The following is a 19,115-nucleotide window of genomic DNA, read 5'->3' on the forward strand; positions in this document are numbered from 1 at the left end:
GATTTTCATAATGAGAAAATCATAGATACAAATGGATTTCCCACTTATAAAAGAAAAGATAATGGTCATTTTATTATTAAAAATGGTAGGGGGCATTTATATAGTTTAGGATGCAAAATTCTTACATTTAATAAATTTATATATATTTATTTAACTCAAATTGCGAGGGGGGAGGGGGAGGATTTTATTTTAAAAATATTAAATATATGACATATAAGTCATTTTCTCTTTCTTATTCGAAACCATGCCTTGAAATGCCCCAAACTCATTATTAAGATATTGAATATTTTTAGGAATTAAATCCCATGTCATCCATTCACTGAAAAAGAAAAAAGAAAAAAAGATCCATGTCATCTCACCCTTATCTTTATCCTAAACCCGACCATCAAGCATAGCTAAGGTTCATTTAAAAGCAAATTTCATTGCCTCTATGCAGTGCGGTGGATTTGCTTGTAGTGAGCCTTTACATAATAGTGCACGTCGAACATTATATGTCAATTAAAACATACCAATTTCTCCGATTAACATATGAAAAACCGCAAAATACATTCCGATTAATGCTGTAAACGAATTACTGAAAATACTTGATAATCATTGAATTAATTGTTCTTGTCTTTAGAGCTGCTCTTGTGACCTAATTGAGGAAGGAGCTTCCACCATGAAATCTTCCACTTCCAAAGCTTCACCATTGATGTCCAAAATGAACTACTTTCTGACCCATACTCTGCCACATCTTGCTTTCTTTCTTGCACATGCACTTCCTCCTGCCAGAAGCAAAATCAAGCACATACAAATTACTCAGTGTTGAATCATACGATTCCCACGATTATGTATTGCCAAAAAAAAGATGCGTGATTTCGGATGCATATTCCACGAAGATCCTTACTTGGATGGTAAATTTGAACCCGATGACTATCTGCCCTTTATAGGAGTCGTCTTCGAGGACTACGTTGTAGGGAGATGGTCCCACCTCTATTGATCCAGTGTCAAGTCCCTCTGTTATCACCCCACCAAGGTAGATTCTGCATGCCATTTGCATTCATTATAATTAGATAAAATCATATTTATACTCTTAGAAATTAAAGGAAATCAAAATAAAAGAAAGCAAGCCATCTTCATTTGCGGCCTGGCCCGTTTAAAATTCTTTACACTAGGCCCAACTAAAAGCCCTATCGACATCCGGTCTAGGGCTTAGGGCCCACTCGGCCCAACAAGGTATTCATTTAATACCAATTATCGATTCCACGATAAAAACACTTTGTGATCAGAGCAAACCGATATTTAAATATATATATATATATATTTTAATTAAGTTGATGACATCTCGTGTTCTTTTCAAAAAAGTTAATAAAGAATCTTGTGCTCGATCATGAGAAGGCAGAGGTCCACTCGGTGCATGTTTGGTATGATGGAATATAAACGGAAATGTCATTGTATTCCTTCTAGTCCTATTTCGTTTCACTGCATTGAACATGTACTTTTATGTGTAATGACTAATAAGTTGTTAGTCTCACATCCGATTTAGACTAGACTTTTCGGTAATTTTTTTAATATTTTGGGTGAAAGGGGGGGAAATCCGGCCTTCGACTAGCAAATTTTTCCGAACATAATATTGATGACGACATAGTATACGTAATATTATAAATTTGAGCAAAGGTACAACTCACATGGTATCTCCAACGAATCCACCCCGCCTGAAGAATTCCAAGTCCATAATTCTCATCTTCAGGTAGGTTGATTTTCTCCAATGAGACATTGGAAATTCAAATCTGAATTTCTCATTCCACCAGGCTCTACTATCCTTCCCTGAAATAACCCCACCAAATATATTATAACAAAACAGTTAATAAATAAAGAAAAATAATAACATAATAATTAAAAGGAAATTAATTGCAGCATATAAATAAATCAAGCGGAAAATCAGAATGAAATTTGATTTATCACCTTTTGACACTTTACTTTTGTATGCTTGTCCTCCACATTCAGCAACAACATAATAGGCCGGCCTCCCTTCATGCATTCAGCCAAATTTTCCCAAGAGAACAAGAAAAACATAGAAATTAGAGGAGAAAAAAATGATTTTTTTTAAAAAAAATTCATATATGATAGACCAAGCTTTCGATTTTCGGGTGTTGATTGTTATGAAATTTGCATAGAATTCACAACATCTAACGGTTTGAAGTTCCGAATCTGGGCTTGTTTGGTTTGTGGATGAAATTTTAGAATCACAATTCTAACTTAATTCTACCAACAACAAAACAAAATAACTCATATAAATTCAAAGAGTGGATCCCATTTATACCACTTTTTTCACAACAAAACAAAATAATTCATACAAAGTCAAAGGGTGGGTCCCATTTATATCACTCTTTTTCAAAATCAAAATCTAATTTTAAAATCCTACTATGAAACCAAACGCAGCATAAGATTTTCGGCCTTACTGAGGAGATTTGTGTGTTGAATGCCCTTAGCATCAACGAGAAGAACTTCAAGAATTCCTGCCGTCATCTATTTGCTGACAGACACCTAACTATCTATCTATCTATAAACATCAATTGAATTCTATTCTGTCAACAATCAAAAGTTTTGAAGAAGAAGAGATTGTCTCAATGGGTCAGCTCTCTCTTTATTTAACAAAAATCATTTTTGTTTATTTATTGATGGATCAATTGAATTTTTTTGAGTTACATGTTTGCAACCCCTTAGTAATTAATTTCTCTGGTCATGATAGAAAGCAGTTTTTCTTGGCTTGTTTCACTTGAACTGAAGATAATTTATTAGGGAGCCATAATCTCACCGCAGCTATCCGTTGGGCTAGGCCGAGGCGGACTTTACAATTTCTTACTCCTTGGAACCGGTCGACGTCGACGATTTGGTCGAAACTTCTATAGCCCGTCTTTGTAGTTCTGTTTTGTATTTGTTTTATTTTCTTTTTCCTTGGACTCCAGCTCTGCTTGTTCACCGAAAAAACAAAAGGAAAGAGGAGCCATAATCTATTTCATACAGTTAACATCACTTCCTTCAGAAATTAAAGGAGTGCATTGCAGCAGCAAATGACAAGCACTAATCTAGTTAAATGGAGACGGGGTCATTTGTTTAACCACATCCCAGTTCAATGGTGTCCGGGCCGCAACAACCTACGTTGATGTCACCAGCGAACAAGGGTAGGTCGATCAAAGCGACGTCCCATGGGCCGCCCAAGGTTGGGTGAGTAGATCTTGACAACTGCCTGGTTTGAGCTACCCAAACTCGAGCCAGGCTTGAAAACCTCAATCCGAGGCCCCTCTTTGTCAATCAGGGTTTGAGGTCGCCAAGCTGTTGATACTGTAAGAAGCATTGAATTAGGCCATCATGGCTTGGGCCAATAGCCGTTGGGTGGAGGAGCAAAATGCATACCACTTAGTATCCGAAAATCTATCCGTTTGGTTTCGCAGTTAAAATCACAAAAATTTTAACTTTAACTTTAACTCAACACACTACACAACAAAAATACATATTTTCAAAGTCAAAATTTTTAACTTTAACTTTAACTCAACACACTACACAATCATTTGTCATTTTTCCACAATCAAAATCAAACGCACCATAATAGATTTTGTCTAATTTAGGTTTGAACTGAATCTATCCCACTAGGGATAAAATTGTTCTAATCGTGATTTTTTTTTTCACTCATAAGATTCGAATTTGAGATCTTGTTTAAGAGGAAGGACGGAGCATGATTGCAACTTCATTTTTGGTAGCTGAGGAAGTGGAAGAGGAAGTAGGAAAAAAGTGAAATTATGGGCTTTTGCTGTGCTCGCCTCATTGATGTTTATCCGCATGCCATGGATCCCAACATATCCACCTACGTTTAATTTTAGTACAAGTTTCTGCTCATCCTATTCTCTCTCCTTTTTAAAAAAAAAATTAAATTAAGTATCTATCTATCTATCTATCTCTGTGCTTTTGATAAGCTCCATGAAACTTCTACTAAGTCAAACATTTTCTTTTTCCTTTTCTTCTGGAGGATCTGAAAGATGAGGTTTCCTCTTTAGATCATAACAGATTCCAGCTTGGGACACATTCACACTGTCTTTTTTGTTTGATTGAAAGACAAAAAAAAATTGCTTCAATGCGTGTCTTTCAAAAGCCAAGACATGTGCTGCTCTTCTTAATTAACTTTATCTATTTATATTTGCATGTGGGATTACCTTAATCTTTGGCACAAACCAAGAGCTCTCCCAATTTCTTTAATTTTTTACTGAATCATGCTTGGGAATGAAGCATTAGAAGTGAAAAGGACAGTCAAAACCTTTTCTCCACAAGAATCCAAAGCTCAAGAATCTGCGTGCCAACATTAATTAAGCATCTGTTCGACAATCCTTTGGAGATACAATATACATATATTTTGCTTCACTGGACATGCTTCTTGAGATTACTGCATTTGAATCCGGGAATGGCCGGAGGTGTATATAGTCGAGTCCAGTCAAGCTCCACGTCACGGGCTATGGACAGGGAGATCGACAGCGTGTTGCTGATCGTGGGTCGACCAAACCTTCTAGGAGTTCCACTGGTTGACTTGCTTAACAGCAAAAACAGCAATATATCCAATTTTAATGTTGATGCTCCATGAGAAAAGTATATGGTCAAACCCCATGTGGTGCCAGTGCCCTTTAGTTAGTTACCATTCAATGTGCCAGAGTTGATCATATTTTATTGAGTGATGCCTCTTGATCATACAAATAAAACGGCCCCGTTTGACAGAGGATATAAGAAACAACTAAAACGATTCTCCAAGTGCAGGACTAAGGAATCAGATCCTCGAACACCGGCACTGTTTCATCCTCTGATTGTATCGAATCCTTTCCCACAGCAATCCTATCGGTTCTTCCTCAGCAGGTACAACTTCCCCTCAGCAGAATCTAGGACATGTTCTATATCTGCTGACAAACTGTCTCATCAGTATGCTGTTGCCACCCAAGTTTTGGTCTTGTTTCTTGTTTTCCTGGAACTATTTTGCATGATCTCCTTCTATGCTGCAGAGAACATGTCCGAAACGGTCCTCGAGCTTCCTGTCCTAGACATGTCTCTGCCACTGGAAGCTGACCAGTCTCTCCTCGCGCCTGTAGCTGATGCCTGCAGGAAATGGGGATTCTTCCTCATCACCAATCATGGAGTCTCCGAAGAGCTCTACTCCAAAGTCAAGAACCTCTGCAAGCAGCTCTTCAGCCTCCCTCCAGACACGAAGCTCAAGCTCGGCCCTTTCTCCTCCGTCAAGTCCTACACTCCGCATTTCATAGCCTCCCCTTTCTTCGAAAGTCTCCGTGTCTCAGGACCTGACTTCTTCTCCTCTGCTCAGAGCTCCGCCGATGTTCTGTTCGATCAACAAAAACAGGAGTTCTGGTAATGTCATGATAAGGCCCATGCACGTACTTCTTTTCCTTGCTTTCTTACCAATAATAAGAGATTCTGCTCGACAGCAACGTGCTAGAAGAATATGGCAGCAAAATGGCGGATTTGTCCAAGAAAATTGTACAGATAATGCTAAAGATATTGGGAGAAGGCTCTGAGAACAAATACTACGAGTCTGATTTCAAGAACTGTCACGGGTACTTGAGGGTGAACAACTACTCACCTCCAGAAACTGTTGAAAACCAGGAGGTTGAGGGGCTGGGGCAGCATACAGATATGAGCTGCATCACGATCGTGTACCAGGACGAGATAGGAGGGCTCCAGGTGAGATCACAAAGTGGCAAATGGTTTGACATAAGCCCCCGAGAGGAAATCCTAGTCGTGAACATTGGGGACCTGCTGCAGGCTTGGAGCAACGACAGGCTCAGGTCATCAGAGCACAGGGTCATGTTAAAGGCACCGAGAAACCGCCTTTCCCTTGCATTCTTCTGGTGTTTTGAGGATGATAAAGCGGTGACCTCGCCTGATGAGGTCGTGGGAGAGGGGAGTGTAAAGCTTTACAAGCCCTTCAGGGCGGTAGATTACATAAAATTCCGGGAAAGTAGCGATCCTGGAAAGTTCGAGAAAGTCGGCTTCACTGTCAAAGGCTTTGCTGGGATCAATCAATTAGATGTCACACAATAAAGAGCTTCTCTTCAAGCCATAGTCATGGACGATCGAGATTTCTTTATTGCTTCTGATTATGTCCTTGTGAGTTTGTATTTGGAGTATGAGCAGTAATCAGAGAAAGAGTGACATCCCCCTTCTCTTGATTCATTCTGCAATATTAACTTCCAACTGGCAAGTACTTGCTGGCACCAGAATGAAAGGAGGACCACATGAACGCGGAGTATAACGGCACTAACAGCTTGTTTGGATTGTGGGTAGTGATTCATAACTCATTCCTTCATAATCCGTCATAGTCTGCAATCTAAACAAGCCATCAGAGTCTAAAGAGTCGAAAGCAACAGCTGGTTTGACTTCATCCTGTTGATGTCTCCCCATGATATTCTTTTTGTTTCATAGAGGTTTCGTGTGACCAAAGAGAGATCTCACATAAATTAATGCAGAGAGTTGGCACTAACCATGCAACCAACTAGCTTGGCAGTTGACAGTTCAGTTTGGCATGAAACGGGGTCAAATGGCACCATTGGTCCTCCAAATTGGGGCTTTTTTCGATTTAATCCATCAACTTTTAACAATCAAATTGACAATATGCAGACACAGTAAGTACCCATTTTGCAATTTTACCTGAATATAACGCAGAACCCTGCCCATTTATGTGATGTGCAGCGAGAAAGCACGTGTACAACCATGTGTGTTCTTGCCGAAATATTTGTCGTAGTGGTCCGGCATCTCGAAGTTTTAGCTCATGAAAATGGAGCACTTCTCACAAAACTTCAAGGACTTGTTTATGCCCGAACTCCAAACCGGTGCTTGTATAGTTGAACAGATCATTGTCGATTTCTTATTGTCTCTAGGAAAGTAGACTGTTCAGATGCTCCATTACAGAGAAAAAAAAACTCATCCATTTGAATCAAACAATACATAGTAATGAGATTCATGCACAACTACAGCTCAACTACTACAGAGAAGGATTCAATTCATTACCGAGAAGGATTCCTACACAATGTAACACTACACTAGGTTTAACATCCGACAGGAATTAAACAACAAAGAAACTGTTCCACCTTACCACGTACTCTTCATCACAAGCGAAGATAGGTAAGTCAGGATACAGAACCAGAAATTCCAAAGATAGTTGCCTCCAAATCCTGGCCCCTCAGCAGCTGCCCATGATTTTCCGAAGAGCTTGTTTAATCATCCCAGCAGGCGATATTGCTGCTCCCCGAAACTGAAACGAAGCCAAAAAAGGGTCAAGATTTGCACTTAGAAGCAACTGTTTGGTTTGATAAAACCTGTCCATTGACAAATTTCCACTTAGACATCTTGAAGCAATCAAAGTAAATAAGGAGAATGCACTTACACTGCAATTTACAGGACATTTTATGATCTCACACATCCTATAGCAAGCTTTTTTAGTTATTATTTTTCACAAGGGAAATACAAAAACAGGAAAATATTCTTCCAGTTTCCTGGAAACAAACCGATGCAGTAGCTGAGTTCAGTCCCATACTAATATTCTTCAGCTTATTTGACAGTAATTTTGTTTGTTTTCAATCCTATAAAGTTTTAATGGTGTGTAAAAACTGATGATATGAACATTAGGATATACTGCAAATTGCAATAACCACAAACCTTAGACTCGAGAGTCAATGTTAGAACCCCATCGCTTGTAGATGATTGAATGGAGTGCGCATCTAAGTGGAGATTATTTATAACTTCCATGATATCGAGCAGTAAATACTCTCTATAAGGACATCTCATCTCGATGTGAACTTCCCTATCCTTAATGTGGACTTTCAGATCCAATGGTTGACCTTCTGTTGGAAGGGCCCTGTTGAACTCTGGGTTTTCTGTCTCATCGATATCGGAAGCCTTCCTCTTGGTAATCAAAGATTGTTTCTTCCCGTCACTGAACTTCCTATTCTCGTAGTTATCAGATATCTGCTCACCCAAATCAGGGAACTTCCTTCTTGCAGGTCTTCCTTTAAAGTCAGTTGAGTCCATACAAGATTCCAACTCCTCAACTCTTGTCTCGAGCTCCTTTAAATACAATATCGTATCATTAAGGATCGATGCTTTATCCACCTGCCGCAATCACAATCCAGTTGGTCAACACAAACGCGAAACCATTAGACACCGATTGAGTTTGTTATATTTTGATATAAAACAACATGCACCCCTTGAAAATCTAAAGCTACTAGGAAAATAAGTAAGTTAACTGAAGTAAAGAAGTCCTTTAATCACGAATGGCATTACCTCATTGATTGAAGGAACCATAGACCTGAGAAGAAGAAACTTTTCGTTCTCTTTTCTCTTTACCGACAGAACACAACCTCTTGCACTCTGTTCTTGTTGGTTCTTCGACAGAGAATGTTCATACATCAGAGGAACCTTAAATAATATCCCTTTCAGTATTTTCTGCTGTTCCTGCGGGAATCTATGTCCTTCAAACATCTTCCAGCTCGCAAAGCTAGATTTGCATCCACAACATCTTCGAAGAATCTGTGTCTCATTGGATGGTTGAGAATTTCTTATAATGGTAGAAATAGTTTTCTGGTAGTGTGAAACATCACCATCATGTCCGAGATCAAGGGAGCTAAGTTTCGAGTGGTTGCACTCTTGAAGTTCTTTCAGGTGAAGGCTCTTGGAGCTCTCGAGATTTGTATTCTCTGGGTTCACTATTGCTTCCGATATACAATCACTTGAGTTCATTGAACATTGGAACCCATTACTGAAGTCATCTTCGAAGAAATGCCAACTCTCACCATTGATGCCTTCGACCATGAAGGAGTCTTCTGTCTCATGATTGTGTTCACAACCATTAGAGCACTCGTCAGGTGAATCTGCAGTAAGCTCCATTTGGACATTCCCGTTTGGCTCAGTTGGCCTTTCTTCGATGTCAATTCTTTCTGTGGACGAGAACAGATTCTCAAATACCAAGTTGTCCACAATATTGTCGTCGATCTTCATTGTCATAGGATCCCTTTCATGATCACCATTTTGTGGAACTAAGGACGATTTATCAGAACATAAGGGCTTGGAGAAATTGAGGAGAGCTACTTTGATGTGTTGAAGGAGACTTGGGTCCTCTTGTACCTAAGAAAATCGGAGAAATTTTTTAAAAAGCCAATCACTCAGAAGTTGCTTTCCGAAAAACCACTAGGTCAATGTATTCTTCGGCAATTGAAATTGCTTACCAGTTCAGTCACTCCAAGCTCGATCACACCTCCAAGATAGGGGAAGCATACCACTGTCTGTACAGAGATAGAGCACAAAAGTGGAGAAGTTTGTTACAGTAGTGAGATAAATACAATCATTGCTTACAGTATCTGGTTTACACATGTTTTCTCCTGATGTGTTTAAGGGTAGGCTGTTCTGTCGCCGTGTATTGGAATTGGCTGCTCACATAAACAAGAGAGAGGAGCCCCTGCTAATTAGCATTTAACAAGAGATTGTTTAAGAGAGGAAAAGTACCTGAATAGATGCACTCTGAGATAAGTTATCAATATCCGGTAGAAAGAGAGACCCCGCAGAAAATAAGGAAAAAAAATGTCAGTCCACTTGTCAGGTAAACCATAAATATATTCTTAACAATCAAAAAAATTATGAGCCCTCGGCATACGAACCTTTGCAAGTAGTGAACGAGGAAAGACTTTGCTGTCTGCATGCTGAGCATTGCACAACCAAATTGTATTGCCATTTGCTAATGCTCTTCCGGCCAAACTACAAAAGCAACAAAACAGAAAGTTTTATTGGTATTTCATCATTAAACAAACAACGAATTCAAGAGTGAAAAAGAAGAGGTTCATTACTTTTGCTAAAAACTGGTTGAAGTTCACAGTTTATGGAACCAAAATGAATATAAGAGATCAGTTCGTACCCTTCACCAGGATTAAACACAAAGGACATGCAAACTAAGTAGTACCACTCCTCATCCGTGAGGTCCTCCGGAGACAAAGAGGCAGAAGGCCTCTTAGACTGTTGATTTTCGCTTTCTCCTTCCTGTAAGGCTATATAGAGCTGCCTTAATTGCTCACTCCTCTGCAACCCGAACTTATCAGAGATAAGTTCTCCTTCTTGGACTGTCTTCCTCGTCTTAATGTCTCCATTGTAGAACCCATCTCCCCATTGGAGAACCCTTTTTGAATAAAGTACAAGAAAGAGGTCATTTAATGGAAGAAACTGAACTCGTGGTGGAAGTATATCCGAAAACGGAAAAGAAATACAGATCGGAACTGTTGCTAGTATCTCCAACTACTGTAGAAACCTTAGACAAGGAAAGAGCTAGGAAATTTCATCAAGTGGGGTATCATAAATCTTCTTTGCTTCACAGATGGTCTTGTTCTTGAGAAGACAAATGCGAATGGTCTCCGTTGATCTCTTCCAGAAACAGCTCCAAACAATATTATTTTCTCAGAAAACTACTAGCTGGGATAGCTTCAAAAATAAGAACTTAAGTACTAATACCGCCTTATCATCTCGAAGTCGTTCATCTTTTCCTTTGGCTTCGAAAACATCAATCAGCTGGCAAGCTCTCAGCTCATGTGCTTAATAAAGACTGTATTACCTCATTTTACATCAAAGTTGATGAAACTTTCTCCTCAATAACCACGAAAAGACCAGTTTTAGCAGATCTAATGCAATGTCACTTTCTTCACCATCAACAACAAGCACTCCAGTAAGCAGATAACACCACCATTTCTACCACAGTCCAACATCAGTGAACCATCTTAAGGAAACTAAAACTCAGTTTGGCTTTTACCCAAAGATCCTATTTTTAGATGGCTCATTGGACAATGGACGAGGAAAACCAATTAAAGAATCAGGGAGGAAAGAAATTGAACCATACCCTTGCCGGGTGGTTGACAGTGACCAGAAAATAGCATAGCTCCACTGGATACTCCTCACAGCAACAGCAAGCTGCTTCCTCATATTCTCGGGCACCCCCTCATGAGTCCCAATCCCATTTGCCATCTTGTCATTCATCGCAATAACAGATAATACAGAGGAGAAAAAAGAAAAAAGATATTACTTTTAAGCTAATGCTTCACCAAACCATCTTTCCAAAAACACCAGGCATCAGCATTGACTTGATTCCCTTCTTGGGACGAAATCTCAAATGAAATCAAAGCTTGAGGGGAAGGAAAAGGTGGCTCCTCTGTTTGTCGTGGGATGGAGGAGGACCAAATCAAGTGGGTGTTTTAGCTCAGTTTTTGCAAGGAGCTGGAAGTGAGGAAAGTTGTGGAGTTTATACTGGACATTTGTGAATAAATTAAAAGTGAATCTAATTCTTCGTAAAGACGTAAGTGTGATCGAGTTGACAAACCGTTTAACTGCGTTGTAGGCTTGGAAACCTATTAAACAAACTCGTGTCATGATCAAAGTTTATAGACGCCAAGTTGAGATTGAGTACATAGATGCAGAGTGGAAATTATTCTCAGGCAATAGTATCTTGATATTTTTTTACTAAAAAAAAATGAACATAATCAATAAAATAATGCTTGAAGTGACTATAGAGGGTGAAGTCTATGAGTTTAAGGAGTGGGACAAGTATACAGAGCAAGTAGTCCCCCGATGATTTTTGCTTTTACCCCTTCCTGAGCTTTTTACTGTCCACCCATGGAAAATTACAGGAAAATCAAATTGTTAGACCAATTTCACCTATTAAACCAATTTCACCTATAACAGAATGTCATTAACATTCATGCCCAGAATTACGTACATTATATCCTTTACTAATGATAAACTCATTCCTTTCAAGCAAAAAAAAAAAAAAAATACTCATTCCTTATTTATCAACATCAGCCAGATCTCAGGATATACTTTTCCAGTGAAAACGATGGCTGATATATTAATGTTGGTTAGTTCAACGGTTCGACGCTCATTCCGCTTAAGTAATGTCTCGGATTCGAGTCCCTATGAATGCATAAAAATTTTTATTCCTTAATAGATCAACCTGATTCGACTGAATTAGTCGGAATATTTCGAATATCTAGGTTGACACCGAAAAAAAATGCCTAATATGATATTGGGCAGCAGTAGTATATCAAGGGTCACTTTCTTGCGTACATTCGAAACCTAATATCGTAAAATCAATTATGAATTTCTATAATTGATTACGGGAGGAGTAGCTAGGTAGGCTCAAGCAAGTTGGTTTTTATGGATTGTTCTCTCCTTTCATGATGCACATGTCCTTGAAAGCCACACAATCTCCTCGCAGCAGATGCTGTTTGGGAAAACCGAGGAAAAGCATAAGAATTAAAAAGACAAAAGAAAACAGGGAAAAAAAATTTTGGGGGAGGAGGGGGGGCCCACACACTCGAGGGGGTACCATGCATAGTTCCAACTTTGTCATAACTTTTCTTGTTCAGGCCTCCTTTAATGACGCAATTCCTCTTCGCATCAAACATTCAGCTCCAAATGGTATTAACTCTTCTTGTTTGGACCTTCTTAATGGCAAAAGCAGATCTCCATATCCAACGTAAAAGAACTCCAAATCCATCGGAATCACTTTATGGTTCGAATGAGTCGGCATTCGAGCAAAAGCTTTACCCTGCGGTCTATAGTTTGACGATATTTCACGGACCCGTGTTAAGAACATTATTGATATCTTTCTTTAGGGAAAAAAAAAAAGAAAAGAAATACTTAGGCTTTATTTGAGAATTGAGTGGAGATTAATTGCACTCCATTTCAGTTATAGATAATTATATTTATTTTGAGTTATAATAATTGTACTGTTGAATTGTCAAAAAAAAAGTAATGAATAATTGAAAAATAATAATGATTGTGTTGATAGTGGAAAAAATAATAATTGAGATAATTTAATATTAAAAATTGAATTGAATGATAATTAAGATAAAAAAAATAATTGTATTATTGAATTGAAGTGAAGTGAATTAAAGTAAAAAAAATTCATTCCAAAATAAAGCCTTATTCTCTGCGTGCAGTCTTTCGAGGGATCAACGTGGACCGGTTGATAAACACATTTCTCTGTCATGCATGCTTTGTTTGACTGCAGGAGGAAGACCCCACCACCACTGGTGCAATCTTGAATTTTTTTCTCTTAATATGTACAATATAAGAATTTTTTTAATGAATAACATAATAAAAGAAATGTTGGACTGGTTAGAATGCAATATGATGAGAGGATATTTTGAGAATTTTTTTTTTGGCCAAAAGGAGTTTTGAGTTGAGATGGGCACCGTTTTATGAAAGAATGAACATTCCATTAGATAAAGTTGGAATACCTTCTTCATAGTTTTAGTAAATAGAAATTCATCAAAAAAAAAGTTTTAGTAAATAGAAATCTTTTACGAAAGTTAAATAAAATATTTTAACTGAAGAAGACAAATTTTAACCGATTCCCACTTAGGAAGGCTTTGATCGGAACCTCGGAAGGCTTACTGCATTTGTATTGCATTTATCTACTTGGTGTCATTTTTCACCTATATTCTCCATATAGTTTGCCTGAGAGGATCTATCCGAGAGTTTTCTCTTTTGTTTTCTTGAGTATTTTATCACGTAATTCTTCGGTTATGAATCCTCCTTACTTTCGAGGAAAAAAAAATCCACTTGAGATATGACGACCTCTGGTTGAGGACGCATGATTTTGGAGGTAAATTTTTTTTTTCGATTACAGAGGAGGCTCAAGGCCTAATACAATGAAATAATTATAGAAGTAATTTTAGGTTGTCTTTGATTGGATTTAATTAAGTGTCAAAATTTTGAAAACAGTTTTCTTTGGTTGAGAGATTCTTTGGTGATCCTACCTTACCGCGTGACATGAGGAAGCACTAAATAAATTGTAATAAACTAAATAATAAGTGTTTATTATTCGATTAATTGTGATAAGTTTTCTTAATTGAAGCTATCTTATTGGTTCTTACTCACCATATCATGATAATGCTGCGTTTGGTTTGTAAGTAACATTTTAAAATCAAACATTTTAAAATCAGATTTTGATTTTGAAAAAGAGTTGTATAAATAGTTATGTATGGAGCCCACTCTTTGACTTTGTATGAGTTATTTTATTTTGTTGTGGGTAGAATTAAGTTAAAGTGTTATTTTAAAATTTTTTAATGGTTCATAGAAATTAATTTTGTCCAATTTAAAAACTTGAAGTTTTTTAGTTTATTTTATACTATCTGCCTTTAACGTCTTAGAATTTTTTTTTTCCATTTTCAACATTTGATTCCAAATAAATTATAATATGTCAAAAAAATTTTAAAAGAAAGCATGAAAAAAAGAGAATGGAAACGAACGTGGAGGACAATGGGGGCGGTGTTGGCTTCATTGCCGGTGAGCCTCTCCCCTCTTTCTCTCTTCGAAGGTAGAGAAACGAGGGAGATTACGAGCTGTAAGTCTCTTACGGCTTGTCGATGGCCACCACTCCTCCTCTTTTTCAACCCGACGTGGTCATTGGCACTCGTTTGTGGCAGTGTTGGCTTGCGATAGAGTTACTGCTATGAAAATTTAGGTCGTACTCTCTCTTCAGACATTGGCCAACGACCCCTACCCCAACATACCCCCTCTCCCTCCGTCCCACGATTGCTAGTGTCTTCTGAAGATGCCAACCACCTCAAGGGGGGGGGGGGGGGGGGGGGCGCACTTTCCCCCTCCTTCCCTAGTATAGTTTTGATTTCCATTTTTATTTTTTAGCGCAATTACACTGTACTGCAGAGATTTTGAACTTTTTCATCACATTGAAAATACCGCGGAAATTTCACCACAAAACACGATATCTTTATTGCATAACACACCGTAAATTTTTCATCAATGGATGGACGGAATGTTGACATGGCACAGTTTTTTGGGTTCCTCGTGCAGACGTGAACATTCGTGGGGCCCATTCCCTTTTCCCTGAAAGAGATATCGTGCTTACAGTGAAAAAACCAAATTCATGTTGTATGATGAAATTTCCCAAATTATTGTGCTATATGGTGAAAAAAAAGGCAATTTATTGTGCTAAAATGAAAATAGTCAAATTATCATGATATACAATAAAAATCTCCCTCAAAGAAGATGGGGACCATTGTCATGCTGTTCAGAAAAAAAAAATCAATTTATCGTGCTGTAAAGTGAAAAAAAAATTAAATTATCGTGCTATATAGTGGAAAAAAAAACCAAATTATCATGTTATATGATAAAAAAACCCAATTGTGGGAATGCAGCCCATAATTGTCCACCTTTTCACAATGACCCTAAAAAATTTGCATCACTTTTAGTCCACCTATTGACAGAAAATTGACGATGTGTTGTACAGTAAAAAAATTTCAAAATATCGTATTATATGTTGAAATCACCTCGATATTTGCTATGCGGTGAAAAAATTCAAAATCTCATATTGTACGGTGTAATTTTTTCAAATTTTATTTTATTTTGAAATCACCACGATATTTTTCTTTGTTTGGTATTTGTTTAAATGAAAAAGAAAAAGAAAAATCAGCCTTGCCGGGGTGGGGGCCTTTGGGATGGTTCATAGGCTACATCATCCTGAGCAAGGATGGGCCGAGAGGAGAGTGCATGGAGGGTGGCAGTTGCTCTCGTAAATTGTTCACATTTTTAAGAAATTTACATGTTATTTAATGATTTTTGATGAAATTTCTTATATTCGTATTATATCTTGGAAAAACTATCTTACTATTCGCCCTCTTTAGGATCTCGTCTTCTAAATCCAAATCCTGCATATGTCGCTGATTCCGAGGGGTTGGGGTCACCGGCAAGGCCCCATTCCAAGCAACCACCTAGCCCGACAAGGGGCTAGGGCTCTTTTGCTTTTATTTTTAATTTTCTAAAAAAGCAATAGTTTTGTTTTTTTTTTCATATATTCCTATGCGTATTGTAAGGACAAGTGGAAAATATTTGACGGCATTAGTAGCTGTATCATCTGTCATTACTCTTCAATTACCATTAGGACTGTACATGTTATATGTGTTATTTATATGATGGATGTTTGTTTTACGTAATTATCTATATTATTTATTTACGAGAGAGTTGTGTTTTATAACTGCTACTCATGAAAATATAAAAAATAAATATTATTTAATTATTCGATTATCCACTTAAAAATAATAAAGATAAAATTAGAAAGAAACCGATTTTGTTTTAATCATTACAAAAAAAATTTTGTCTCGTTTCCTTTCTACTATTTCTCTTATTTTCTACAGTTTTTTCTTTCGCATCTCTCTCACGTTAATTTTTTTCTCTCCTTTCTCTCTCACAACATAAACACACCTGTAAAAATAATTTTTCTTTATTTTTCCTAATCTTTGCTATTATTTGCGATGAAATTAGTATCTAAAATTTTGTGTGTAGTACATGTGTAAATTTGTAACTCATGAAACGAAAAATAGTTTATGCAACATCTCATCTAGATTTGATTTTTAGTGTGGAATTTCTTTTGATTCCATGCGTAACGTGGATCATGCTTTAGGAAGTGTTGAAAAATTAAAGCTCACAATTTAAGTGCTTACAAAATTAAATATCTATAATATTAGGGTAAATTGCACTAGTGGTCCAAAATATTTTACAAATATTTCATTATGGTCCAAAAAGTTATTTTTCGCTACATGATGGTACAAAATGTTTCAAAATTATTTCATGATGGTATAAACCGTCAATTGGCTCTAACCCCGTTAACATTTTGCTGACGTGGCGCTTCTTATGTGTCACTTTTGTTACGTGGAACCAATCATAGTGCGCCACGTCATTTAAGAGAAAATAAAATTTTAAAAAGTCCAAAAAAAAGAGTAAAAATTAAAAAATTAAAAAAAATTAAATTTTAAATTTTAATTATTAATTAAAAGTTTTTAAAATTTTAAATTATTTTTAAAATTATTTTTAGAATTATTTTTAAAAGTTTTAAAAATTTTAAATTTTTAGAATTATTTTAAATTTTTCGACCACATCAGCAAGGAGGTGACACGTAGTAGCCACATCAGCGTCGGCTTGACGGCTTCAAGCTCGAGTTGACGGTTTGTATCATCATGAAACAACTTTGAAACATTTTGTATCATCATGTAACGAAAAATTTTTTTGGACCATAATGAAATATTTGTAAAATATTTTGGATTATCAGTACAATTTACCCATAATATTAAGTAAAACTTGTTTGACAATCCTTGAAAAATAGAAACCTCCTTTGTACTGTTTTGATTCAAATCATTCCCTTGACAATTTCGACAGTTGGTATCAAAGTAATTGGGCTTCCAGTTTCCCTTTCAGTTTTTCCCCTCCTACCGAAGTTTAATATTTTAATTCCACATGTACAAATTAATGAGATTACCAAAACCTTGTGATCGTACGTGCTCACTCAAGGGAGACATCGTTGTACGGGGCTGAAGGATTTTTGTTTGTTTTGGGTGCACTATGGTATTAGAAAGATCCATACGTCCCCGGTTAATTCAATTGAGTCGAGTCGATCTACTAAGGGGTAAAACTCTCCCAGCATAAATTTTTTCCATTCACAATACTCGAATCCGAGACTTTACTTAAAATAAACTAATGTTGAACAGCTTGAATCAATTCACATATTCGTGGCTAAAGAAATTTTATATATACATACGTGTGTATATACAACTCGGGACAAGCAAATCGAAACTTACGTTTAATTTCTTTATTTGACAGATATTAAACAAAAGCTTTGATATTTCTCTGCAAGTTTATGTCATCGTAAAATTTTCAATGTGAATCTCAGTTCGGTCGATCCGATCACAAGTAACCCTAGAATCCAATTATTAATATTAATTACAAAAGTTCAAATTCAGAAGAATCATGAGAGCACGTCTTTTTTTTTTCTCTAAGTAAATAGATGAGACCACGTCATCAACTGCATGATACATATTACTAGCTCTTAGTATTTCTTTTTAATTCTTCTTTGAAATTATTCCTTTATTATTTTGTGCATGCTCTGATGTATACATGTTATTTAGTTCACTCGAATGGAATTTTAATTATTGATAATTCAATTGGACCCCCCACACCGTTCCTTTTTTTTTTTAATAATATCAAAAAAGAGTCGACGCAGTCGGAATCGATCATTATGCTTTGTAATTAAAATATACCCAGTGCAGGACATATACAGTAATGGTTGGTGGCACTGACGGTGAGGCACGTAACTTTGAAATCAGAAAAACAATTAACAGTTCACAATATATATTTTATATAATACATATATTGCCGAATAGACAATAAAAATAACAATATATATAAAATAATATGCAACCATTCGATTAATTATTCATTTTAATCGTCAGCTCTTTGTTCCTATCCTTGGCTAAGCAAGTCAAATGACCTTTTGCTTTGTCCGTATCTTCATTAATTCCATGGGTTGCTTGAATAGTTTATTTATGTATTTTTCAATGAAAATGGCTTCATTTCACCTTTCACAAATCGGGTCCTCTCAACTTCTCTTTTGTATTCAGTGCTCACCAAACAGTTTGAAAATCAGTGAAAATATTATATACAATATATAATTTGAGATAAGTACACGTCATGAGTGCCAAAAGCTTGCTCACCTCCAACTTTTCACGTACATTGATTACACCATTACATAGATTAACCTACAAGAATCCCGATAAATAACTTAAAAATAACTTATCCCAAAATACTAATTAACACATGATAAATACAATAAAACTATTATCTAATAATCTATATAGAGTATATAATAATCGAAGAATTCATAGAACCCTACCAGATATGCTTGAAACGTAAACGCTAATTTCCTCATTAACCGACTCTTTTGTTGCAAAAAAAAAAACTAATTAATTAATTTAAATCAAATGTAAAAATGAGTGTTTCAAATAGAGCCATAGTTTAGTTATTTTCATGGAAATAAACAGTAGTAATAATAAAAAAGAAATAAAAAATTTTATATTCCAACGACAACAAATTAGTATATTTGAAGTTAAAATACTTTTATAAAGCAATTAGCTATTCAGTACTTATATATCTTCGACTTAAAAGTAGATTATCATTAACAATAATATCGAAAATCGATACAACTAAATTTTGATAAATAATTAATCTTAGTTTAATATACCAGTTAAATTGATAAT

The 19,115-nt window shown here is 36.4% G+C and overlaps 3 protein-coding genes across 4 annotated transcripts; 1 reads left to right on the forward strand and 2 right to left on the reverse strand.

Moving 5' to 3' along the window:
• Window positions 1-599: 599 nt before the first annotated feature.
• Window positions 600-2,508, reverse strand: LOC116206500 (16 kDa phloem protein 1). The gene is made up of 5 exons (XM_031539338.1): window positions 2,442-2,508; window positions 1,945-2,010; window positions 1,668-1,806; window positions 887-1,022; window positions 600-764 (listed from the first exon to the last, which is right to left on the reverse strand). Exons 1-5 carry the CDS (start codon window positions 2,506-2,508, stop codon window positions 600-602), a joined length of 573 nt encoding a protein of 190 aa, XP_031395198.1.
• Window positions 2,509-4,319: 1,811 nt separating this feature from the next.
• LOC116193229 (gibberellin 20-oxidase-like protein) lies at window positions 4,320-7,062 on the forward strand. Of its 2 annotated transcripts, XM_031522035.1 has the most exons (3): window positions 4,778-4,878; window positions 5,022-5,382; window positions 5,460-7,062. In XM_031522035.1, the coding sequence occupies exons 2-3, from the start codon at window positions 5,027-5,029 to the stop codon at window positions 6,073-6,075; spliced, it is 972 nt and encodes a 323-aa protein (XP_031377895.1). In that variant the 5' UTR covers window positions 4,778-4,878; window positions 5,022-5,026; the 3' UTR covers window positions 6,076-7,062. The 2 variants fall into 2 exon arrangements, with proteins under 2 accessions (XP_031377894.1, XP_031377895.1); XM_031522034.1 differs by having other exon boundaries at window positions 4,320-5,382.
• On the reverse strand, window positions 6,937-11,538 carry LOC116193228 (transcription factor EGL1-like). Its single transcript, XM_031522033.1, has 8 exons — window positions 10,907-11,538; window positions 9,938-10,195; window positions 9,684-9,780; window positions 9,532-9,546; window positions 9,255-9,311; window positions 8,314-9,153; window positions 7,690-8,142; window positions 6,937-7,285 (listed from the first exon to the last, which is right to left on the reverse strand). The coding sequence occupies exons 1-8, from the start codon at window positions 11,041-11,043 to the stop codon at window positions 7,214-7,216; spliced, it is 1,929 nt and encodes a 642-aa protein (XP_031377893.1). The 5' UTR covers window positions 11,044-11,538; the 3' UTR covers window positions 6,937-7,213.
• Between the last annotated feature and the right edge of the window lie 7,577 nt (window positions 11,539-19,115).

The sequence above is a fragment of the Punica granatum genome, chromosome 1 (assembly GCF_007655135.1).
Source record: "Punica granatum isolate Tunisia-2019 chromosome 1, ASM765513v2, whole genome shotgun sequence".
NCBI lineage: Eukaryota > Viridiplantae > Streptophyta > Magnoliopsida > Myrtales > Lythraceae > Punica > Punica granatum.